At 37.0% G+C, this 25,759-nt stretch overlaps 2 protein-coding genes across 17 annotated transcripts in view; both read right to left on the bottom strand.

Moving 5' to 3' along the window:
* Nucleotides 1-498: 498 nt before the first annotated feature.
* Nucleotides 499-5,520, bottom strand: LOC127789281 (mediator of RNA polymerase II transcription subunit 4). The gene is made up of 2 exons (XM_052318149.1): nucleotides 5,176-5,520; nucleotides 499-2,009 (listed from the first exon to the last, which is right to left on the bottom strand). The coding sequence occupies exon 2, from the start codon at nucleotides 1,985-1,987 to the stop codon at nucleotides 752-754; it is 1,236 nt and encodes a 411-aa protein (XP_052174109.1). The 5' UTR covers nucleotides 1,988-2,009; nucleotides 5,176-5,520; the 3' UTR covers nucleotides 499-751.
* A 1,309-nt stretch (nucleotides 5,521-6,829) lies between these two features.
* The window catches only part of LOC127789360 (protein REVEILLE 8-like), a 62,413-nt gene continuing 43,483 nt past the window's right edge, over nucleotides 6,830-25,759 (bottom strand). For 3 of the 16 annotated variants that reach the window (XM_052318343.1, XM_052318344.1, XM_052318341.1), the window contains 7 exons: nucleotides 24,495-24,552; nucleotides 22,660-22,783; nucleotides 22,413-22,568; nucleotides 22,174-22,299; nucleotides 21,008-21,117; nucleotides 18,762-18,821; nucleotides 6,830-7,445 (listed from right to left, as the gene is read on the bottom strand). In XM_052318343.1, the coding sequence (XP_052174303.1) occupies nucleotides 7,356-7,445; nucleotides 18,762-18,821; nucleotides 21,008-21,117; nucleotides 22,174-22,299; nucleotides 22,413-22,568; nucleotides 22,660-22,783; nucleotides 24,495-24,552 (724 nt within the window). In that variant the 3' untranslated portion in view covers nucleotides 6,830-7,355. Of the gene's footprint in view, nucleotides 7,481-18,761; nucleotides 18,822-21,007; nucleotides 21,118-22,173; nucleotides 22,300-22,412; nucleotides 22,569-22,659; nucleotides 22,784-24,494; nucleotides 24,553-25,759 lie in introns of all 16 variants that reach the window. The other 13 variants (XR_008020534.1, XR_008020533.1, XM_052318345.1 and 10 more) reach the window with 13 other exon arrangements.

The following is a 25,759-nucleotide window of genomic DNA, read 5'->3' on the forward strand; positions in this document are numbered from 1 at the left end:
TTATCAATAACATTTATAAAGATAGAAAAAGATAAACAAACTGAAGAGATTAAAGAAGAGAAATAATTAAATATATAACTTATATATACCTCTTATATATATATATATATATAGAGAGAGAGAGAGAGAGAGAGAGATACTTGGTAAATTGGTCTAAAATCTCGACTGGAAGGGTTAAATACGCGAGAGAAACAACAAAGGAAAAGATGAAAAGAGAGAAGAGATGAGGGCAGAGAAAAGACAGAGAAGAACAGCACAGTTTTTGAGCGTGATTTCTAACACTTCAAAGATTAGGTAAAGGCACGATTAAGCACGCTTTAATTGCTGTCGGCTCAAGTTGCAAAGCTTCACGTCCAAAAGGCCCCAAGCTTGCTTCTCTTTGCTCTTCTCGCTTAAAGCACGCTTTTTTAAACACTGCACGATATCTCGTCCTACATACGTTGAATCATGTGATCTCCTAAGTTGACCAATCAAAACATGCAAAGCAAAGGGCTTGGCTTGAGTTCCAAAGGCAAATATTACAGCTTGTGCACTAAACCAGAGAACTTGAAGAACACCAAGTTTAACTCTACATCAATTTGATTCCGATTACAGGGTATTAGAAAAGATTAAAAAGAAAAAGGTTGAAAAAAGCTCATTTATTCACAAATTTTAGTCCTAGAACAGGTCCACTTCCAACTTCAAAATCAGTAGTCTATCTGCGGGTACTTGAGGGAGATCACAAACCATTGAAATAGACCCGACCATCTGTTTAATCTTCATCATCAGAACTTCCAGTATCACTACTATAATCACTACTATCATCATCGATATCAAGCTGAACATGCCGAACTTGGATTGGCTCGGGTGCTTTTGGCAATCCTTGAGCAGGAACAGGTCGGGGTGGTTGCCCCTCGACTCTGCCCGCAGGCACAGGGAGAGCATCAAGTGGAGGCAATGGGACGGGATCTCCAGGCTTCCACCCAGGTGGCGGAACAATTGGCAGATCACTGGGCAGTTCCACAGGCATTCCAGGCTTCCATCCAGATGGAACCACAATAGTTGGAGGAATCAGACCCTGAATTGCAGTTAGATCACCAAGCGGATTGGGTTCCGCCGGCTGAACAGGTGGAATTTCCATGAATGGCTCAACTGTTTTCTCCATGCTTTCTACTGATTTAGGTAGACCAACATCTAGGTTGGCAAAGGCATACAATTGAGAAGCACGCAGTTGCTCCTCCTGAGGGGCGGGCGGAAGTGCCCCTCGCAATGGAGCCTGCCCAGCACCAAATTCTGGCGGTGCAAAGGTTGTGTAGCTTATCCTGTGGGCATATGATAAAATGTCAGACAAATTCAGCTGACTAGCAATAGTTGTGTTACAAGAATCATCCATATTGTTCTCCACTTTTGATCTTTTGGGGCGGTGATAATCAGAATAATCGTCAACGAGAATGTCAAGAACCCTTTCAGCTTCTTTAAGTTTATTAGCAAAGGAAAGCATTGCAGCATCTTTTGACCGGATTTCACGAGCAACTTTCTGCTTAGCATCTTGAAGATCAAGAATTTCCTGAAGTTCTGCAACAGCTTCAAAGAGTTGAGTCTGAAGGGACGTAAAAAGTGATAGTATCTCTTTTGTGGAGGAAGGAGATGATTCTGGAGGAACAGTCATTGAGGATTTGTTCTGCGAAGATAGAAAGGTAGGAAGGGAACCACGGAAGGCACTGAGCCAATGAGACCGATTGGGTGAGACTTCAAAAAGTCGAGATGCAAGGGAGGCCATTTGAAGGAGAAGGGATTGAGCCCTAGAGAGAGGTGGAAGTAAAGGTAGAAGAGTTGAGGAGGTGGTTGTAGCAGGTATCAAATTAGGTTGTTGACTGGGGGCATGAGATTGTGAGAGTTGGGAAGAGAATTTAGGAGGGGTAGGGTTCTGTAGAGAAGGTGAATTTGGGTTTGGTAGGCCTAGCCTAGCTGGTGATTGTACAATTTGATGAGGAACGCTTTGTAGCATCTTGGCACCCTTTCAGGAACACCTAAAACAGCATTGAAAAGCAGAGAAGAAGGTTATGCAACCAAAAGATATTGATTGAAAAATAACAAAATCATCCCCAGAAACAATGCTGGTCATAGTAAAGGCACATTTCCTATCAAATGTGCCTTCGCTCCAGATGAAGAAACTAATAATTACATCATCATTTCAGATAATTTACCATTGACCAAGTAAGATGAAATTATCAAAACATGAAATAGAGCCACTAAGTGTTTTTCTTCTCTGATAAGTAGTATCATCACAAAAAGACACTTCCATAAAGAGGTGGACACTGAATAAGGAAATACAAAACAATACAAGCGAAATAGCCTGTATTATCTACAACATCATAAAGGTCATTTAGAAATTGCACAAAAGATTAAAGAGAAAACAAATAATGCTCCCCCCCACTACAAAAAGATGGAAAGAGGAATGTTTTCTTCAACCAATGAATGAAGTGCCCTCAGTCTACACTTCCAAGTGCTCTATTATTCTTGGCACCATAGTATCACAACCTGGCTTTCCCCTCAAGTGAGTCATGCAGCACTTATCTAGAACCAAACCAAGCCCCACTCCTTTGTAGCTAAGTAAGGCTAAGCCCCAAGTGTTGCATCAAAGAACAACAAAATGGAAAGAAAGCAATTTGCAAAGCTTAAGAGAGGCACAAGAGAATATGGTACTTAGTTGAAAGCTCTTACTTGTTTTCCTTGAATGCTTTTAGATAATTGCTTGATTGGTTACAAATGGTGGACAGTGGAGGAATTTATAAGCTTCTACATCCTCAACTGACAATTATGATCATTTTGATCCAAAAATTTTTACAAAGGTTCAAGAATTCTCCCTACAAATGTTTAGATATTTCTACATACAACATACAAGAAATGACCTAGAGTATCCAAGAGCTACTTGGAATTCTTTAGATAACTCTAGGTCCATGCTACCATTTAGACATCCATGGCATGTCCTTGTTATGTTCTACATGGTGCTTGCATGTCTAAGCCTCAAATTTGGTAAGGCCTGACAATAATCTATACATCACACAACAAGGAATGACATGCCAGACTGTCCTCTAACTCCAAGAAATTACAAGACTATATTACCATAATAGGTTCAACATTAAATCCAGAATCACCCACCAACCATAAATTTAACAAAACTGGGATGAGAAGAGGCAAGAGGTTAATTGATACACCACTCCCTACCATAATGAAGCACCAAACCGACCACAATCTGCCCACTTATTTTCAAGGTACTAGAATCAAAATGGGAATCGAGCATCCCTTAAATCTCCACATTGCTCACCAAGGAAATCCCTCACCTTGAACACACAGAGCCTAGTGAAATGAATAAATAGAGAATTCGCCATTCCTTGATGGACACAAAACTCACTTGTCCTCTCCATATCTAGATATTGACTGATTGTGAAGAAAGCCAAAAAATAATAATAGTAATGTCACACTAACTCTCTCAATCTTGAAGATTATACCTAATTGTAGGGACCAAACAATGCCATCTAAGGATAAGAACTTCTTTGACACTCCCCAAATAGAATGAATGGGAGCCAAAAATTAGAAAACAAAAAAAATCATATTAAGGTCTATAACTTCACCAATCAAAACCAACCCTAACATTAGAACAAAAACCAAGAATATGAAAACTTGAAAACTCTTACAGCATAGTTGTCAAAAGCATGCCTGAGGCACACCTAGGCTCAAGACTCAGCTGAGGGTGCCTTGTTCAATGAGCAAAGGGGTATTAGTAAAGGGACAAGTCTTGATTGCACCTAGCTAAATCCAAGAAGATCACGGTGTTTTCTTCGGGTAGTAGTAAAGGGACAAGTCATTTGTTAAAAACATTTAGTTGGTGGTAGATGTTGTGGATTGACTAAAACTGATATTGGTGGGAACAGTTCTTTAACCCTACTCGAAGGAAACACCTTCTCACAATGATTGCACCTAGCTAAATCCTCTCCACTAGGCCCTTTATGTTTATCAAAATCATTCCACACTTTTGATGTTGATTTTCTTCATTTAGGAACAACTTCAGTCGTCTCCTCTCCTAACTCAACATCTTCATCAGCACCAGTATCAGTAGTAGAATGACTAATATCAACAGACATTTTTCAAGAATTCTGTTATAGAATACAATAAGAATTACTAGTCATATATAGTCATTTGTGTGAAGTAAAACAAAAAAGAATATTTGAATGCCTATAATTAAGAAAATATATGCAGCAAAGAGTAGGACAAATTAACTAGAAACTACTAAGTACTTATTATCAATAGTCAAAATATTGTACCCCATCTAAACTGCCCACACCAATTTCCCACTTCTCTTCTTGGATGTCATTATTTAAAGCAAATTGCTGAATGAAAAAAAAAAAGGGAGGGGGGGGGGGGGTGTGTGCAAAAACACACACAACTTGAGTAAAAATGCTGAGAATAAGCTTTGAGTGCAAATCTAAATGCAAATCTGTAACTTCAACATATTCCTTGTAAATATGCATTTACAATGAATATCAAAATACATGATATTCTATTTGATATTCTGTTCTATACGAATATCAAAATCCTATACAATATTCATGTTTTGTTTTTTTGCTAAAAATATGTTTTGTTTTGGCTTTTTTTTTTGGCCAAAAATATATTCTGTAATTTTTGGGTTCTTTTGTCAGTATATCACTGAAATTTACCCACAAAACCACATGCCCAACACATTTGGTGTGGGGTTATCCATTTGATTTAACCCAAAACTCTGTCTTCCCCCTTTTCCAATTAGTAGTGGTGTGCCCGTATTTTCTGCTTTGCTTATAACCCATTATCATCTATCTCCATTGAAATGTAGTGCTAGCATATATTATCATCCTCTTGATTTTTAATTCTGTAATGATCATTAAACAACAAAGCCCATACTGTATTTTTTAAGCTTCACCAAAGTCAAAATATGGATTCACCTAAGTACAAATTCCACCCATCTAATTCATTACAGTTTTGCTACAAAAATCCATGTAAGTCTCTGACACTCACTAGAGGCAAAAGAACAAGTAAAATCAACTGTTATTTTAGCTTAAAAATAATTGTCATAACTCAAACCCTAATAAAAGAAAAAAACAAAAATCATGCAGAACAAATCTTAGAAGAACAAAAAAAGGTTTGAGAGCGTAGATATACCGAGCAAATGAGGGAGCGTTCAGATCCAGGGAGAAGGGGCAGAGCAGTGAGGTGGCCGGCGTCGGGCTGGGCGAAGAACGGAGAAGAGGAAGATGGTCAGCGATGCCGGAGATGGTGGCGTTGGGCTGAGAGAGGAACGGGGAGAAGGGAGATCGTCGGCAGTCCCGGAGATGGAGTTGTCGGGCTGAGCGGAGAAACGGAGAGGAGGAAGATCGTCGCTGATCCCGCAGACGAAGGCCTCGGGTTGATCGGAGAACGGTGAAGTGTCGGAGATGGTCAGCGGTGGCGGTGTCTGGAAACCGTCCCCTCCGTTGCGATTTCACAGAGAGAGAGAGAGAGAGAGAGAGAGAGAGTGGTGAGCGTATGCACTTAATATGCATCTTTAATTATAATATATATATATATATATATTAATTTTTGATTTTTTAATATTAAATATAGATTTTTAATTTATATTTAAGATTGTTACAATTTTAATCAACTATTTTAGTGAAAGACAACTAACAGTAAAAATTTGAAATAAATTTAAAAATTTGATCTAATATCAAAAAATTAAAATTAAAAATTTATATGTAATTGAAATAATTTCAAAAGTTAGGGGTTCTATTTTACAATTAGTTAATTGATTTCGTTCAATTAAAACAAATGTACTAATATTAATATTAAAATTAAACTCTGAATTGAAAATTATATCAAATTAAATTAAGTTTACTTTTTTAGTCATACAGATATAATAATGGAACTTAAAGAAAAATTTATTTTATCCCATTAGCCGTGCAAAGAAATTGTGATTTATAAAATTAGAAACCCAAATCTAAATCCAAATGATATTAATTGAGTTCATAAAATTAGAATTAGATTTGAATTAATTATTATCTAAAATAAAACTAACTTAATAAAAATCGAATTAATCCGGTTCAATTTAATTCTAGATTCTATTTTGAATATAATAATATCAAATTTTAATTACATGAAATTTTTAAAAATAATAATTAAAACAACATACTTATAACGTTGTAATGAATATTAAAAATATAAACCCTGTAGACAAAATATTTAATGATATATATTTTTTTGCCATATTGCATTATGCGATTTAGGAGTTGGCCCACTACCAAATGGCTGAAAGGTAAAATATTATGCATTTATATTATATATTATAAAATATTATAAAATATATTTTAAAATCAAATCAAATTTAATTGAATTTAGTCTTGAATCTAGAATCAAACTAACCTTAATCAAAATAAAAAAAAAATAAAACAAAGGTGATTTAAGTTTGATTCTTGAGCCTACCTAGATCAATGAACACTACTACCTCTCATTCTTATTCTCAATGCTAATCAAACCATCAAATATTCAATTTACAAAAAAATAAAAGAAATAATTTTTCTAAAAAATTAATTTGAGTTTTTATTTTTATTAACCATATTTTTACCCTAACATATTGATATTTCACATATCATATTACCACTAAAATTTAGAGAGAAAAAAAAATGTTAACAGTCACGCATGAATGTTAAATATAAGATTTTCTAAGCAGGATCTACCGAGACTCGAGATCTCCAATCATCCAAACAAGTATTAAAACTCATCCTTCATGCCTTTATAATCAATGAAAACAAGCAGCAAGAAGAGCAAAGAGCCAAAGATCTTGCAAACAATGATCAAGCCCTCTCTTGGAGGTCAAGAAGCAATTTTACATTATCATAGGGACCGCTGAATTATCAGAGCTACACTGCCATGGCAAATCATGCACAGCAAAAATGAGAATGGCATTATTGTTTTCATCATATTTTGCCTCAAACAGACCCTACAAATACATACAGATCTACTAAAAAGACACAGAATATTAGAATATGTACTTAAAAAGGGTTTCAAAATTGCAGGATGTTTCTTTTGTACTCACTCCGGCAATTCTGCCCTGTTACTGCAGCAGCAGTTCTATATCCTCGTACTTTCAGAGCATGGTCGCTCCAGAGCTATTGTACTTCCCATCAATAATAATGCTGCTGAAGAAACATTCCAATCCCATGTCAACCTAGAGGTCCTAATACGTATTTGCTGACCAATTCTTTTTCTTTCTTTGAGAGGTGCAGGAATTATGTAAAATATACTTGACAAAGAATAATAAAGAGAAATACATACTACACGGCAACGTATAAGGCCTGCTCATAGTTTTAACACGAGAGCTCGTTGTTCTGGTTCGTCGTAACATTGGCTGTAGCAATAGCTTTGGTATTGACATCATATGAAGACATGACATTCCTCTGCACCAGCCAATGAAACCATCTACATGTCAAAGCTGAGGAACTTATTTAACAGGTTTGATGGACATTAAGAATGCAAAGTAAAAAAATGGAGTAGCATACTGAAGTCCTCTAGTCAGAACAACACTAAAGTACTCATGGCAAGTTGTTTGCCTGTTTGTATGTATTGGAGATAAATATATGCATAAAACACGAGTGAAGACGGTTTGGTGACTTTGGCCATACAACAAGAAATATAGGTTCCAATGAAGATAGCAGATGTATCTAGGAAAAGATGTGGAGGGAAGAACTTGGTGAAATACACTTAGGTATAATATGAATAAATTATAAAGGCCTTATAGAAAATAAGGCCATAGAAATAATTGGTGATCGTGAATTCGTGTAGCCAACCCCAGAAAGTGAGATAAAAGCTTGTTATGTTGGTGTTTTATGGTCAGATACAAATGCACCGATAGCCTCAGGTTGGCAGGATGAGAATGAATGACAAGGGAGGAGGGAAGGAAAAGTTGATCATTATTAGCTCTTAGATCTATGCATGATTGGGATTTTGTTGTCAAAGCAAAATAGCTGCAACTAAAAATTTAATCTTTATTTTATTCTCTTTCCCAGAGTTATAAGAGATCATAAACAGCTTTTCTTTTTTATTTTTAACATTTTTATGGTCTCTATGATTGCATTTCATACAAGTCTTCATTAAATGGCCAACCAAGAGAAGAAACTATTTCAGTATAAGGATTTGATAAACCATTCCTTGCACATACACTACAAGATCATGCTGTTTAGTTATAGACAATCTACTTTCTGCAAAAATAAGTGGAGAATAAGTCTTCAGTCTATGGGCCTAATGAGCATTAAATGCATCTCCCTCGTTATCCGCCAAGCCACGTAGGCATTAAATGCATACATGTCACAGGTTCTCTAGTAATATTTCAAAATTTAGGGAAAACACGCATTTCATATCCAAAGTGAATTTTATGCAAATTAAATGAGCATATTTGCAATAATAAATAAATTGCAGGTTGCTCATGAAATTTCATCAAAAATAGGGGGTAAAATGCAAAAATTTCAGAAAATATCGAGTCTAAGTGTAATAGTCCCTAAAGTTTGGGTAAAAGGATCACCAATTGCAAAGTTCCAACTTTTTGGAAAATGAACTACACATTCCCTTCTTCTCCAAGCAGTCCTTTCACTGCCCATGAAACTTTTGCCTGCCAATAGTCACCTATTTGGCTACAAGTCCTCTTGTTAGAGCCTCCCAAACTGTCACCGACTACCACCTTCTCTTTTTCAATTGTCAGTGCTTCCAAAACTCCCCAAAACCTGCCATTGTTCTACCACTGTGCTCATTGAAAAACACTTCTCCAGTCACCCCATACGCTCCAAAACTCTCCCTCTCAATTGGTAGATCTCGAATATGCCTCAAAACCCAGAGAAATCGACCCTTTTTTGTAGCGTAAAGTTCCCATTTCATCTTCCACACTCCCACACATCTTGGGTCAATTTGTCACTAGAGAATTTTCAATTTCTGCTCAATCACAACAAACTTTGAGGAATTGTCGTGGATGATTTCACGATAATTAGTGATTTAATTATTTTTTTTCATTCTTTTATTTTCCATATCTTTCTTGTTAGCTATTGAAAAGTGTAGAAATAGAAGTATTTCTTAAATATAAAATATTCTTTGTATATCTTAGATTCTATGTATATTCCTATTTCCTTTTTTATTATTTTCCTTTTGTATTATTCTTTTCCTCTATAAAGAGAATAGGGAAATCATTGTATTATTATAAGAAATAGAGAAATATATTTTCTCAATCTTGTTTAGATGGTATCAGAGCTAAAATTAGGATTAAATCACAACCATTCAACTGTGAAACCCTAATTTCCTCATTTCCTCTGCTATACCCTAAAAGCGCCTCCGTCCTTCACTGGCCATCCTCCGGTTGTTGCCGCCCTTACATCGGCCGTTGCCTCTGAGATTCGGCCATCTCGACCGCTACTGCATCTTCAGGCATCGTTGTTCTCCAGTAGGGTTCCCACATCTGGAACGGTCGCGATCCCCTAGCCTCTCGCGAAGGTCGACTTTCATCAGTCGCACCTGTCGCGGTCCTTGGTTGCGAAGGTCGGCGTTGCATCGCTTTCTAGAGTCGCCCCTACCCGTCGGTCGTGCTGCTTCTCCATCACGCATCGGACGATCGCACCTGTTGCTATCGCGAAGGTCGGCTCTGCATCACACACCAGAGCCACCTCCTTCGTTCTTGCTGTTTCATTCGTGCTTTGTTCGTGCCGTTTGTGCTGGACCTTTATTGTTCAGATTGGGCAACTGAGTACCCAAATCCAAATATCCAGATCTGTGGGTCTCTTGCTAGGGTGTCCAGATCTATACAAATCCAGATCCAGATCCAACTGCTAGTGGGTCCTTGCCTCTGCTGCCCTGATCCGTTTATTTAACCATCATGACTGACTCTGCATCTTCAATCACTCCGACCCAGCAATCGCAGTCTTCTCAAGACTAGTTTCGCGTTCCCCGAAACTCCTCCGACTCACATCCGATACAGATTACGACCATTCGTCTCAATGGTACCGATTTCCTACGTTGGTCGCAATCTATTCGTATGTACATTCGAGGTCGGGGAAAGATTGGCTATTTAACTGGCGCCACATTAGCTCCAGACAGTAAAGACCCATTGTATGACATTTGGGATGCCGAGAATTCAATGGTGATGACGTGGCTTGTTAACTCCATGGAGGAAGAGATAAGTTCGAACTATATGTGCTTCTCTATAGCAAAAAAACTGTGGGATGAAGTCACTGCCATGTATTCCGATTTGGGGAATCAATCCCAAATCTACGAGCTCAACTTGAAACTTGGTGAGATTCGATAAAGTAGTGATACTGTCACCATATATTTTAATTCTTTAAAGCGCATTTGGCAGGACTTGGATCTCTTCAATACATATGAGTGGAAAAACACAGAAGATTGCAAATATTATCAGAAAATGGTCGAGGCTAACCGGGTATTTAAGTTTCTCGCTGGCCTCAATGTTGAGTATGATGAAGTCCGAGGGAGGATCATCGGTAGAAACCTACTCCCGTCTCTTAGTGAAGCCTTATCTGAAGTTCGGCGTGAAGAAAGCCGAAGACTGGTTATGTTGGGCAAGAAAAAGAGTGGAGAAAGTGGGCTATCTGAAAATATGGCGCTCGTGATTGCTGATGCTAATGTTGGTGGGCGGCATATTGCGAGTCAACGAAAGGCGGAATAAAAACCTCGTGTTTGGTGTGATCATTGCAATAAACCACGCCATATTCGGGAGATCTGCTGGGTGCTTCATGACAAGCCAGCCAATTGGAAGTCTAGATCGAAGCGATCCCAACCTACTGCTCATGAAGCTGATGCAGGACCATTCAACAAAGAGCAACTTGATCAACTTCTGTGACTGCTAAAGCCTAATCTGTCACCTAGTACACCCAATTGTTCTTTGGCCTATTCAGGTAGAAACTCTTTTGCCCTATCTAGCTCTTTTCAGTCTGTTCCATGGATCATTGATTCAAGAGCATCTGATCATATGACTGGTTTATCGCATCTGTTCAACTCGTATATTCCTTGTTCTGATAGTGAAAAAATAAGAATAGCCGATGATAGTCTTTCACCTATTGCAGGTAAAGGTCTCATTAAACTTTCTGACAATATTGATTTTCAATCAGTACTCCATGTTCCTAAACTTGTCTGCAATCTTCTTTCTATTAGTAAACTCTCCAAAGATTCTAACTGTCGTGTTATCTTTTTTGATTCCTATTGCATTTTTCAGGCCCAGAACTCGAGGAAGACGATTGGCAGTGCTAGAGAAATAAACGGGCTCTACTATTTGGATAGGGATGTCTTGCGTAATAAAAAAGCTCACGGGCTGAGTGGTATTAGTTCTACTTCTGTCTCTAATCAAATAATACAATGACATCTTAGGCTAGGCCATTCTAGTTTTCCTTACTTGAAACATTTATTTCCTACATTGTTTAAAGGAGTGGATCCTTCTATGTTTCAATGCGAGAGTTGTCATTTATCCAAAGATCATCATGTTAAATTTCTTTCAAAACCCTATTGTCCTTCAAAACCATTCTATTTAATACATAGTGATGTTTGGGGCCCTTCTAAGGTCTCCACTTTGTCTGGCAAAAAGTGGTTTGTTACTTTTATTAATGATCATACTCGAGTTTGTTGGGTTTACTTACTTGTAAAGAAATCTGATGTGCCTAGAACTTTCAAGGATTTTTTCCATCTGATTGAAGCTCAATTTAACACAAAAAATCTGTATTCTTCGATCTGATAATGGCACTGAATATTTTAATGAATCTTTGGGGGGTTTTTTAAAAGAAAAAGGAATTTTACATCAATCCACTTGCCGTGAAACTCCCCAACAAAATGGTATTGCTGAACGGAAAAATCGACATCTACTCGAGGTTGCCAGGGCCATCATGTTTTCTATGAATGTCCCTAAATACCTCTAGGGTGATGCAATTTTAACAGCTTCCTATCTCATCAATTGTATGCCCACTCGTGTTCTATAGTTTCAAACCCCCTTACACTCTTTAACATAACTCTTCCCTCTCTGTCGTATATATTCTGAGTTACCCTTAAAAGTTTTTGGATGCATTTGCTTTGTTTATGTTCCTTAAATATTTCGTTCCAAATTGGATCCCACAGCTTAAAAATGTGTCTTTCTGGGCTATGCACCAAATAAAAAAGGGTACAAATGCTTTAATCCTGTTACCAAAAAAACTTATATTAGTATGGATGTGTCTTTCCTCGATACTCAACCCTACTTTCCCAAAAATCATCTTCAGGGGGAGCATATTGAGAAAGAAGATAATTTTTTGAATTCTAATGTTGAGGAGGATAATTACTTAAAACTCTATATTTCTCGTCCTAACATGATTGGTGCTCCCCCCCACTCTGATAAACAACTCAAGGATATAAATGTTCCAAATATTATGAAACAGGGTGTGTCTGGTTCATAGGTGCCTAGCATGATGGGATTGGAACCAGGGGGAGAATTACCACAAATGGATCAAAATATTCCAAAATCGGAGCTTCAGTTTTATACTAGAAGACAAACCCTGAAGAATACTATCAATTCGAATATTCCTCTAACAATTGAACAATCGACATCTTCGAGTGATGGGGTTTCCGATAGTTCTTCTTCTTCTCATAGTAACTCTAAACTCACTCCTCTAGATTATTCTTCATTTGATTTGTCTGATCTTGACGTTCCTATTGCTACTAGGAAATGAGTGAGATCTTGTACCAAACACCCAATTGCTAAATACCTGTCATACCAAAAATTGTCCAATCATCACAAGGCCTTTCTTTCAAATATTTCTAACCTACATGTCCCAAGAACAATTCAGGATGCCCTTGGTGACCCAGATTGGAAGTTAGCAGTCCAGGAGGAAATGAGTACTCTTAGAAAGAATGGAACTTGGGAGATTGTGAACAAACCAGAAGGTAAGACAACAATAGGTTGTAAGTGGGTATTTACTATAAAATGTAAGGCAGATGGGAGCATTGAAAGATACAAAGCAAGGTTGGTTGCTAAGGGTTTCACCCAAACATACGGCATCGACTATCAAGAAACATTTGCTCCAGTAGCTAAAATAAACTCCATTTGAGTTCTCCTCTCCCTTGCAGTGAATCTTGATTGGCCACTCCACCAATTTGATGTTAAGAATGCCTTTCTAAATTGTGATTTAGAAGAAGAAGTGTTTATGGATCTTCCACCAGGGTTTGAAAAGAGCCTCGATACAAACAATGTATGTAGTTTAAAAAAATCATTGTATGGTCTAAAACAGTCTCCGAGAGCGTAGTTTGAAAGATTTGGAAAGGTGGTAAAAAGCTATGGTTACATTCAGAGCCAAGCAGACCACAAACTATTCTTCAAGCATGCCAACGACAGTAAGAAAGCAATCTTAATTGTCTATGTGGATGATATAATAATAACTGGTGATAACAAGGGAGAGATTGAAGAGCTTAAGAGGAGATTAGCTCATGAGTTCGAGATCAAGGACTTGGGTCCTCTAAAGTACTTTCTTGGGATGGAATTTGCAAGATCTAAGGAGGGGATCTTTGTCAACCAACGTAAGTATATTCTGGATTTACTCAATGAAACAGGAATGCTTGGGTGTAAGGTTGCTTGTAAGGTTGCTGAAACTCCCATTGAACCCAACTTAAAATGTCAACTTGCCGAGGCCAAGAATGTGGTAGAAAGGGAGAAATACCAAAGACTTGTGGGTAGACTTATCTATTTATCCCATACTCGACCAAACATAGCATTTGCTGTAAGTGTTGTAAGTCAATTTATGCACTCACCTGGTTCACAACATTTTGAAGTTACCTACAGAATTCTGCGGTACCTAAAGGGAACCCCTGGGAAAGGTCTACTTTTTAGAAAACGTGGACATCTTCATGTAGAGGCTTATACAGATGCGGACTGGGCAGGCAGTATAACTGACCGAAGATCTACATCAGGTTACTGCACTTTTGTGGGAGGCAATCTTGTTACTTGGAGGAGTAAGAAACAAAATGTGGTGGCCAGAAGCAGTGCTGAAGTTGAATTCCGCGCAGTTGCCCATGGTATTTGTGAGGTCATGTGGATAAAGAGGCTTCTATCAGACTTGAGGGTCTCCACTTCCCTTCCAACTAAAGTTTACTGTGATAATAAAGCTACAATCTCTATTGCTCATAATCCAGTTCTCCATGACAGGACAAAACATATAGAGGTGGATAAACACTTTATTAAGGAAAAAATTGATAATGGAGTAATTTGTATACCTTACATTCCAACAGTTGACCAAGTGGCTGACATTCTTACAAAAGGAGTACATAGAACTCAGTTTGAGAAACTTGTGAGCAAACTTGCGATGGAAGATATCTTCAAGCTAGCTTGAGGGGGGTGTAGAAATAGAAGTATTTATTGAATATAAAATATTCTTTGTATGTCTTAGATTCTATGTATATTCCTATTTCCTTTTTTGTTATTTTCCTTTTGTATTATTCTCTTCCTCTATAAAGAGAATAGGGAAATCATTGTATTATTGTAAGAAATAGAGAAATATATTTTCTTAATCTTATTTAGAAAAAGTACTTGGCACTGAACAATTCCTTAAACGTTTCCCAAGTAAGGGTCAATGCAATCAAATTGTGCATTGGCCTCGGTCCCTAGGGTGAGTGATATGGCCTCCAAGCTTTTCTATGAATCATCCTCCACCATTGACTTGCCTCGTCCCTTAGCATAAACATAGCACAATTTATTTTCTCCCTGTCATTACACCCGATATGATCGAGTAGTCGTTCAATCTCTTACAACCATAATTCGTTTCCCTAGGGTTAGCGTCGACCCTTCCTTGAAACACTAGAGGGCTTTGTTGTTGGTAGCATTCTACCATGTCGGGCCTCAAATTTGTGATTTAAAGCCCTTGCATATATCCTAATAAGTTCTCCATCCAATTTTTGTATTGTTAGGGTTAACTATAGTGAGTTCTCTTTAGACCCTAACCATCTATATTTATAGTGATCATATTTAGGAATAATTGACTCGTGCAAGCAACAAAAAGGTATTTTATTTAATTTCCAGAATAATAGTGCAATGACATTTCAAAGTTCCTTGACTAAACTAACCAACTCATAAATCATAAAAGTTAGCCTCATTAAAAAAATTATCCTAGTAATCACTAATATAAATACAATCACTGACTTCAGAATAGGCCTCTTTGTTTTCCATTAGGTCTTTTTCGTCTAAATCTTCCTCGGGTTTTGATTCCACATGCTCATCTTTCCAAGGTGCTTCGACATCCATTTGTCCCCATTCTTTGTGCCTATAGTGTTCGACAAACTCAAGTAATCTTCAAATTGGTGGACTAGACAAACGACCTCCACCGTAGGGACCTAAGTAGCACAAACATGTTGGAAAAGGGGCCATGTCCTTGTCCGTGCTATGTCAAACACGAACATGGCGCTGACACAGCTTCGGGAGTGTTTGACGCCCAATTTTATTAAAAAATTCAAAAAGAAGAAGAAAATTACAGACACGTGTCCGACACTCTAAACAGGCGTGTTGGACTAGGCCAAACCACGGTTTTGAAACCTACGATTCCAGTTCCACTTTCTAGTGGAGCTGGAACCGAACCATCTAATGGTTCCGGTTTCAGTTCCCTGACAGTTCAGTTCCGGTTCCCAATGGTTCCAGTTCTGGTTTGAACCAATTTAATAAAATGAAAAAAAAAAAGGTTTGGACTTAATTTATATAAATCAAGTTGGCTACGTATCCTTTTGGGGTTTAAAGAAATCAAGCAACACGTAGTTCACTTACAATTTGAATTTGTAACCCCCTTACCTTAATCGGAATTCTTTTCAGAAGTACTAGTTATTATGTATTGTATTATATATTTTATATTTATTTAATTTATTTTTAATAGTTTGAACCAGTTCCAGTTCTAGTTCCGGTTCCGGTTTCGATTTTTGAACCAAAACTGAAAAGATGATTTTAGTTCGATTTTTAGAAGAACAGTTTCAGTTCGGTTTACGGTTCGAACCAAACCATGGTCAGGCCTATGTTGGACACTTATGGACACAATGTGGCTTTTTTTTAAAAAAAAATTACAAAAAGTTGGGGCAATTTCTAAAAATAGTTTGTATTTTATATTATAGTGTGGATTTAATGATGAACTCTTTTGTAACTATTTTAATTATTTGTATAATTGTGGAATTTGAATTTATGAATCACTTTTTTACAATTATATAGGAATAATAATAACATAATGTGTATATATAAATATATATATTGTTGTCTCCTAGTTTTTTAATTTTTGCCATTTCCTGCGTCTTTGTCGTGTTGTGTTTGTGTCGCCATGTCTGTATCTATGCAACCTTGATAGGGACTCACTTTCTGTCAATAAACTAATGACGTATTCTATTTTGGACCAAATGGGGTTGCAGAAGTACGTGATTTATGGGAAAATCGGTCATCGCTGTTTTTGCCAATTCCTATCTATGGGTTTACTTGTTATATCGAGATTGTTGGCGATCATCACCTCGTTAGTCATTGTGGGTATAGTGTATAGTGCATATCACCAATTTTTCTTGTTCACGTGCATAAAATATTTTTGAGGTGTCACTATGTGGTTTATCACCTAATCGGCATATTCCCACATGCCAACAAGTGAACTGAGCTCCTCCAATTTGCAGGGACCTATTAATCAAGGTGCATTAGCTATAACAGTAAGTAAACCCCCTTAAGGTTTGTATTTTGGCAACAGCAAGAACTGCCTGGAGAACAGTAAGTAAACCACCCCACCCCACCCAGTCATCCCCCATTACTGTGGTATGTCACCACCGTTTTACTCATCTATCTTGATTGCCAACCTGGTCACCCACCAGCAATTACCATCCCACCCAACCCTTTCCTGGACATGTACCAGTCATCTATTGGTTCATTTTATGGAAGATTGTTTGCTTATGTGCTTCAACACAAATAGCAGTGGAGATAGTGATCCCACAATTGACACCATGCAGGAGAAACATTGGGTATTTTGAGGGCTTTTATGGGAACACCTAAAGAAAAATGGAACTGAATTTGTTTTTATTTATATTTAATTCCCCTTCCACAAAATCAGGGACCTCATAGGGTATGGCTTACAGACTTAAGACTCTAAGATATCAATCACTGGACTAAACGAAGTAGCAAAAATCATAAGAGAAGCAAGGTCCACAAATAGGGCATAATAGAATCAATCTGGTTAATCCAGTCATGTAACAAAACTTTTGATCAAGCATTAATGTTGGAGGCCCAGCTGCCGGCAGGGGTAAGTCCCTATTTTCAAAACTCAGAAAGGTAGTGGTCTAGGTGCCAATACCAGAAACATAAAGTGTAGGTGAAATTTAGCCCTTAGATTTAAGCATACTATTGCTGCTTCTTTACAACTATTAATGTTGGTACACCTCCTTATTTCCAAAATAAAAACCACCTGATACACCTGATTATAAGCAACTGATTGATAATCACAACCTACAAACATGCTTCATATAGAAACACCGGTAGTGATGTATATGTGACATTGTTTTCTTAGTGTTAAGCGTTCCACATTAGAGACGTTTTAAATCAGTTACCTAGTTTTATCAAGGTTCCCCTGGTGATACATAAACAAGACAAATGAGAGGGAAAGACAACTCTGTTGTAATTATTTAGTCATATAAAAAAGTTAAAATGTAACTTCAACCAAGAAATAAAGCAGATACAGTTAAATTTATATTTGCAAAGCCCCAGACAAGCACTCACAAATTCCATGAAAGTGACTACTACCTACATTACCTATGTTAATCACAATTTCAGATGCACAGGAAGAACTACTTGGTTGCACCAAGAACCATGCTTTCCAGATGCATGAGAAAATAATTTGTCATATCAGAATTATGCATCTGAATCTGATACTAGACTTGTTTGACAAAAAATCCAATCATAGAACAGTCGTTGAGATCAAAATATTTCTATCATTTCCAAATAGGGGAATATTGGAGGATGTCTTAATATCCCTGTGCTGTCAACATTAAATATAATCTGTTGAACAAAGGACTTATGCATGGGTGTTATAGTATCTTAAGAATACCTTCATTTAAACTTATGGGCGTACTCTGTATCATGTTAATCCATGCAACTATAGTTTCTTTGACCACAAATCGAAAGCCATGAAAGAACACTGACCAATCCATGCTAAAATGAAAATAATACCATATTGAACTCTCTCAAGTCCTGGAATATTGAGTTATGAGATGTAAACAGAAATTCAATCAAGTAGCTTTTAGTAGACAAGAAAACAGTCCAACATACTCTTCTAAACAAGGTTTTCAATAAACATTCAGGCAAAAGCAGAAGTCACGCCAACATGAAAAGCAATCAAGAACTAGAGGAAAGTATGCAATGTACAGGCAGCCTCTTTTTTGCTTTCATAATGCTTTTATAGCTGCATAATAAGATAACAAGACCTGATCTGTTCACAGGAATTCATGTTCTTGGACTAAGATTTTATTTCCTTTTCCTGACTTACAAATGACCAATGTAGCAGAATGATAATATGTAAATTACAGTCAAGTTGTCACTGCTTTGTAAATCGAGGCACACAGAAAATTTACATTCAACTACATAAGCAAAATTACATGTTTACACCAAGCTAGAACTTTCTAGGGTGAATAACAAAAATCCCATAAGGTATTGTCCAGAAAATTCTAGTAATTACTCATCTATCATAGCACGGAAGAAGAAGAGAACTTACAATTGGCTCAAAATCAGGACTAGACAAGTTGATTGTGAGGTTTCTCATAAGCAACAAGACCTACACATTCAAGAAAACAGGGGAAAAAAATCACTAGCCAATCAATAATTTCCAATAGAATGGAGGACATTGACAAGATGTTCCCAGTGACAGAACCAACAGAAACATCGCAATCCAGCTTACAAATACAAGAGGATTTATCAGTAGACAAGAATATACGACTGAAGATTGAAGCAGTAAGCACGCGCTTCTATAAAGGCAACCAGCAAGAGTGCATGCACACATCAAACCCTCATTAATAGGTCCACAATATTCAGTATAATGTAAATCTAGTTGTCATTGGTAATTATGATAACCGTGCCAAGGTATTAAAAGTCAGCAGTTAATTTTCTGCCTAAGCTCTAGACATTAAGTCAATCTTCATAAGAAAACCTAAGAGCTAAAGCTGGGATTTTGTGGAGTATCCCGCATAAATATCCTTCAAGAGATGCTACAACCACCCTCCACAGGGACCAGAGATCATGTAATGACACCATAATATGTTTGAAATGCTTTTTAAATCTTCATTGGTTAATTTCCCCTTGGAATGAAACTCCTACAACTACAAGTTAGCTGTCTCGGAGATTTCAATTTCTGTTAACTCAGGCAACTTGTGCATAAGTGATATTCCTCACCCATTTAATTCCAAAAGCCTTAAGGCAACTAGAAAATATTTCCATGCAATATCTCTAACAACATGACCATTCAACATATGAAGTGGCCTGCTCTTCAAGAGAGGAAAACAAATCTACCATTCAAGAAATCACCCAATTCTCAGTGGAGTTTGGATAAATTATTCATTCCTATGCCTTCTCTACAACCTCCAACTTACACATTCTCTTTGGCCTTGCACCTCTCCTAGTGATATCTTCACCATAAAGAAAGTCAACACCATATACAGAAAACATTAGTCTTCATTATACTTCAAAATGTCAAACCATGTCAATATGATATGCTGTCTTCATCTGCTTTTACTGCCCAAAGCTGAAAGTGATAAATCCCTGTTCCCTTGAATGATACAACCTCATGCTCAAAGTATCAACTTGGAATAACCATTTTATCAACACCATTTTCTAAACTGCTGTTTAGTTTAATGCCAAAAATCCTCATCTAATCAGACCACTTGTCTCATTTGACAAGGGGATAAACTACAAACAACCAAAAACAGCACTTCAGCATCTCAAACAACCCTGCACGCCCCCGCCCCTCCCCCCCCAAAAAAATAAAAAAATAAAAATAAAATAATAATAATAATAATAATAATAATAATAATAATAATTATTATTATTATTATTATTATTATTATTATTATTATTATTATTATTATGAAGCAAATGCCATGATGAATTGCTCCTTGCCTTGGTAAAAGGGCTTTCCCAGTGTACAAGGCGCTTTATCAGGTCAGGGGAGGGTTGTTTTTGTAGGTAGCCTTACCTTTTTATGCAAATAGGCTGTTTCCACAATGTAAACACGTGACCTTCCATTCACAAAGGAGCAACTTTACCATTGCTACCAAGGCTCATTGTCCTCAGTAATAAATAATATATTGAAATTCAAGTTTAGCATTGAGTGGCTGGAAAGATTAGAAGGACTCGGACTTCCTATTGAGGATTATATGCGGCAGTGGCAATTAGGAAATATAGTCTAATTGTATGTTTAATTAGTAAGGGGTAGATAGGGAATTGTCCCTTTTTTTTAAAATCCCTTGTAACTCATGGCCCTTATGTCTATAAATAAGGGGCGTGGGGGTAGACTGCCGGATACCATATGATTGATCATTTCGTTGTTGTGCGCGAGGCTGTATTGTGAGAGAAAGCTAGAGAAGATAGACTTGTAATCTCATAGTGAGAGTTCTCGTGTATCAAGAGGGAAGGGCTTGTGCAAGTGTCAAAGTCCTGTACTGATTTCATCAAGAATCTTAGTGGATTGCTCTCTGACTGAAGGCTGGATGTAGGATCACATTTGTGATCTGAACCAGGATAATTGCTGGTGTTCTTGTGGTTTGCATGTTCTGTCTCTATTTCAATTCTGTTTCTATCTTACTTTCTGTTTGTGAAGTGAACCAAGAAGTGTGTGTGTTGAAATTTGGCCCAAAATCAGTGTTTCCAGTGCTCCCAGTTTTAACAGAACACAGATCACATAACTTACAGACATCATCTGCTTGAAATGGCGAACAATGAGAACAGGCAAATTTTCAAATATCTTACAGTTTCAAAGTTAATAGGATCCATCTCCTTTAGTTTCTGCATGTGACCTTCAGTATCTGGATCGAAGACGCTCCCAATAAAGCTGTAGACTTCTGCAAAATCTGGTATACCTGTATTTTTTTTCCAATTGAAGAACACATGGACGTGAAGATTGATAGGTTGCATGTATTTTTCAGTTTCACATAGTAGAACAAAATACTCTCCATGTCTTGTAGACCCTTTGCTTAAATAAAACATAGAACAGATCAAGCATGCCTTACAGAGACTTCAAAATAATACTTGCTTCAATAGAATATGGAGCAAATGGAATATGCCTTCAGAGACTTCAAAATAAAGGAATATTCTCAAAAATTCTGGCACCTAAACATGCACCCACACTCAAGTGCATGTAGGTTATGAAGGGGGAGAATTCATATTGCCTTACAAATGAGCACATAATTGCTTCACAACCTTTTAAGGCAGTTGTTAGCTTGACTGAAATTTTTGCTAGGCAGTTAATGGGAGAAAATCAGAGAAAAGCTTACAGATCAAACTGCAGCAACAAACCCAAAGAGAAATACGTCCAACCAGAATTTTTCACCAATAGTTTACTGTATTAAAGAAACTTAGGACACAAATCTTAAATGTAAGGCAGCTTTCATTATATTCTCAAAACAGAATTAATATCATGCACATAATGCAAAACACTCAACACTAACAGTTTCCTGTACTATGAAACCTTAGGACATGAACTTTGAAATAAGATATAAGGCAGCTTTAAAACATATAATCTAAACAGGACAAACATCATGAATGAATTCTATATCTGAATAGTGGTATGAACACAATAAGCATGATCTTTTAAATGACACCTCGGGAATGCATGGTCAATCTAAGAAGTAGACCAATACGTTATGTATTAGATGGCGTATTGTGGATTCCAATGGTTTCCAGACACAGATCAAGAAGACTAGGGATTTTTGACAAATGGAAATCATAAGAAAAACCTAAAAAATGCTTAACTGAACCAGATCTTCCCTGTGACATCAAAATCCAATGCACTATAATGATTAAAATAGGCCAATTATGATTTAAGTGGTGCCAATTAGTCATTAGGCTTTACTTAGCTTGCTGATTAATTTAAACCAACCACAAAATTAGGAAAAAAGAAGCAGCAAGAAGATTACCGTGAAGCAAAGAATTTTGTTCTCCTTGTGCCGGTAACTCAGAACTTGGCAGTGTTCTACTTGAGCTTCCAATGCCAACAGCACTGCTGTTAGTAATCCTTCCTATCCCCTTTGATCCAATATCAGCTGAATCAGTAATGTTGTATGCCATAATAAGCACGAGAAAGTTCCCTTAACTAAGGAATGCTATAACATTTACAAATACATTACAGACAACACAAGAAAAGACTTGCGCGTGCCTTCAAGTCCATGAAGATTATGTTCATCTTGTGACGGCATCATTCCGCCAGATGCAGTATTTATGAGCATGGAAGTGTCATCCCATGGAGAATATCCAGGAGGAAGGGAAGTTAATGAAGAAGGATATGCCATGGAAGCTTGCAGCGGTGCTAAAACTGCCAATTTAAAAAGAAAATTGCATGTCAAGATGATCCATGTCTAAATTAAAAACATCAGAAATTCATATCCATTATCGCCATGCCATACCATTTTTTGGTGCCTTTTGTGGGTAAGGATGAGTAGCTTTGCGCTTGGGGCGAGGTGGAGGTACATGTGCAGTTGTGCCATTCTTTTGGACCTTCAGAAAGTACTTTTGAGCATGACTCCGAATCTGTGTATGAAATAGTTCAATAAAGAAACATATCAAAAGAACCAATTGAGAGCGAGAGATAGAGAACGGTAGCAAATGGCCTCCGACTTGTGAAGAAGCTGTTATATGGTTTGAACCCGTGTTCCCCAGGTTCCAATAAAGGACAGATTGATTAACATTGTTAAGATATATTAATTGCAGCAAGAAAATGAGAGTGAGAGAGAGAGATGTTAAGCAAGAAAAAGAATAAGTGGTTTTTCAAGACTACACTGGAGAGTAAAACAGGGGGGAAGAAAAATAAATTTGATTGACCACATAAAAGTAGAAAAAATCTAGAAAGATCTCTACTAAAGATAAAGAAGTCTTAGGTATTCAAAGTTTGCAAAAGCTTTTGAAATCATTTTGACATGCTGATACTTGGAATAAAACTTTATTGCTAGAAAGCATCTAGTCATGTAAGGAACATTGAAAATGTATCTTCTATTGTTTCAAATAGAGTAGTGACCTTACTATCTAGAGGCCTGTTTGACAGAACTTTCAATTTTTTATTTATAGTTTTCAGTTCTCTTTTTCAATTTTTTGTATTCAATTTTCCTTTTCATTTAAAAATATGAACAGTTAACATATTGCACAACAACTTGGGAGTTCATTTACAGTGTTAAATTTTATTTTTTATTTTTTATTTTCTTTATATCCTAATTTATCCCTAACATTGCTTGCAACTGGAAGAGATGCCAGAGTCAGCAGTGACTTCTCCAGTCTTCTCTCAGTCACCAGCAACTCCCAGATCTGATCTTGGAGTTGCTGACTCCTATGGGAGTCCCTGACATAGGAAAGCATCGTTGAGAAGTCTTCTCCCACACAGCAAGCTTCGTCATTGCTGGTCATTGCCATAACCAACTCCAAGTCGCCAGTCACCAGCAAATGGGGTGCCCGACAAATGCTGATGGCTGCCGCTGCCACTCCAGTATTGTTTAGGTGACACCGAGTCGCCAACAGAGAGAAGTGTGAGAGGGGAAGAAATGAAAAAAAACAAAAATGTGAAAACCCATTTTCCTTGTTTTCAAAAGTACTCAAAATTTATGAAAACAAAAATGAGTAACCAAACTCTTTTTTTCTGTTTTCAATGTCAAAATAGTGTAAACAGAAACTCAAAAAGAAAGCATACTATTCATTTGCCAACCACAGCCAGATACCACTACATAACTACAAGCAATACTAGGAGAGGAGCAAGATGCAGGAAGGCAAATATAACAACTTGAGTGCTTTATGATAATCGCTCAGGAACTTTTTCCCAAAAGAAACAACTAAATAACTCTCACCTGATATGTTTTACAGAATGACATCAAAGAAGGATATCTGTTGGCTTTTATGGTTTATTTCAAGGACATATTATATTCTTAAAGGTATAATAAATACAGTGCTAACAAACAGGAAAACAAACAAAAGAAGAAGCAATGCTGGGGGGTGAAAATGCTAACTTGTAACTTCCTACTTGCTGTTATATTGAGTTTACCAATTATCTCCCCCTCCTCAGAAAAATAACATGGAAATAAAAATAAAAATAAACAAGAAAGAAGAGATCCCAAAACAATTTCATTAACTTCATTAGTATTCCGATAAATGTGTCCAAACAATTTTTTCATCCAGTTGATAATCCATAAATATCTATGGAACTAACTCCGTAAGCAATTAGTAAGACAGCATAAAATATTGTACAATGTACAATCACCTGAATAACTGTCTTTGAACCAACAAAATCTTCAATTTTCTTCCAGTCACGGTCAAACCTGAATAATCCAGGAAAGATGTCAGAAAGGAAACCAAGTTTCAGAATACATATTCCTTCTACCAAGTTTCAGACTCATTCATGTAGCAATGTTTCTAATAACTGCAGAACAGAAACCATGTGAAGTTGACGTTAATTTCAATACCATATCAGCTCCGTCACCATGTTGACTTATAATAGCAGTGACCGATACACAAGGTACTCAAGAAAGTGGAGATAATAGCTGTGGAAAGTCCAATCCAGACAGAACCAATAGACACAAGTCTCAAAAAGTAATTATAAATGATATTATAGGAGCCTTGGTAAATTGCCAATCAACCGTTTCTGATTCGAAACTGCAACACCTTCAAAAGTGACTTTTTATCCAATTCCTAATGACCAAATAAAATTCACGCTTAGATAAAAAGCAATCTGGATTACTTGAACACCCCCCCCCCCCCCCCCCCCCCCCAAACCCCCAAAAAATAAATAAATAAATAAATAAAGCTGGTGTCCAACCATTCTAATTAGGGAGTCGAGTCCTCAGAAGTCAAAACTAAAACTTACGTTACACGGAAATGAAAATAGAAATATTTTTGATACAAAATGAAAACGCGAAAATGGATATTTTTCTAAAAAATTAAGTATAAATAGTGTCTGCAACAGGAACGAAAAACGTTTTCGAAACGTTTCGAAAACAGGGAAACCGCTGCAAGCCGTTTCCGTGCAACTGCAGCCGTTTCCGTGCAACCTTGACTAAAACCACTACATCTCCCTTCCAAGCACAAGCAACTATGGAACCACTAAGGTTGTCAAATCGTTCAGATCTACTTTCAGCTTTATAAAAATTTTAATTTTTGTTCTTGGATTTCTATATAACGCAAAACAGTACGGGAAACTTATTGGACAAACTGCTCCCGGGAGGGGCTTTTGGAAAAACACTGCAATATGAAGAAAGTGTTTCAAAATTTAGGCTAAATTCCTAGCATATCGACTTTTTTGAGAGCAAGAACCAACATGTGATCGATGACCTCTCAAAATTCTCTTTGCGCTTACATTTGACCTAAAGAAACGAGCACCTTTGCTTTCATTCGAGCAAATTCTCTAGAACCACCGCATTTTTAAGAAATATATTCAGATTGTTCTCAAACTTTTAGTTGTTTATAATTATATATCCCGGAGCACCAAAAAAGAGGAAGAGTGAATTTCATACTTGACAATTTTTCTGA

Source organism: Diospyros lotus, chromosome 13 (genome assembly GCF_014633365.1).
Source record: "Diospyros lotus cultivar Yz01 chromosome 13, ASM1463336v1, whole genome shotgun sequence".
NCBI lineage: Eukaryota > Viridiplantae > Streptophyta > Magnoliopsida > Ericales > Ebenaceae > Diospyros > Diospyros lotus.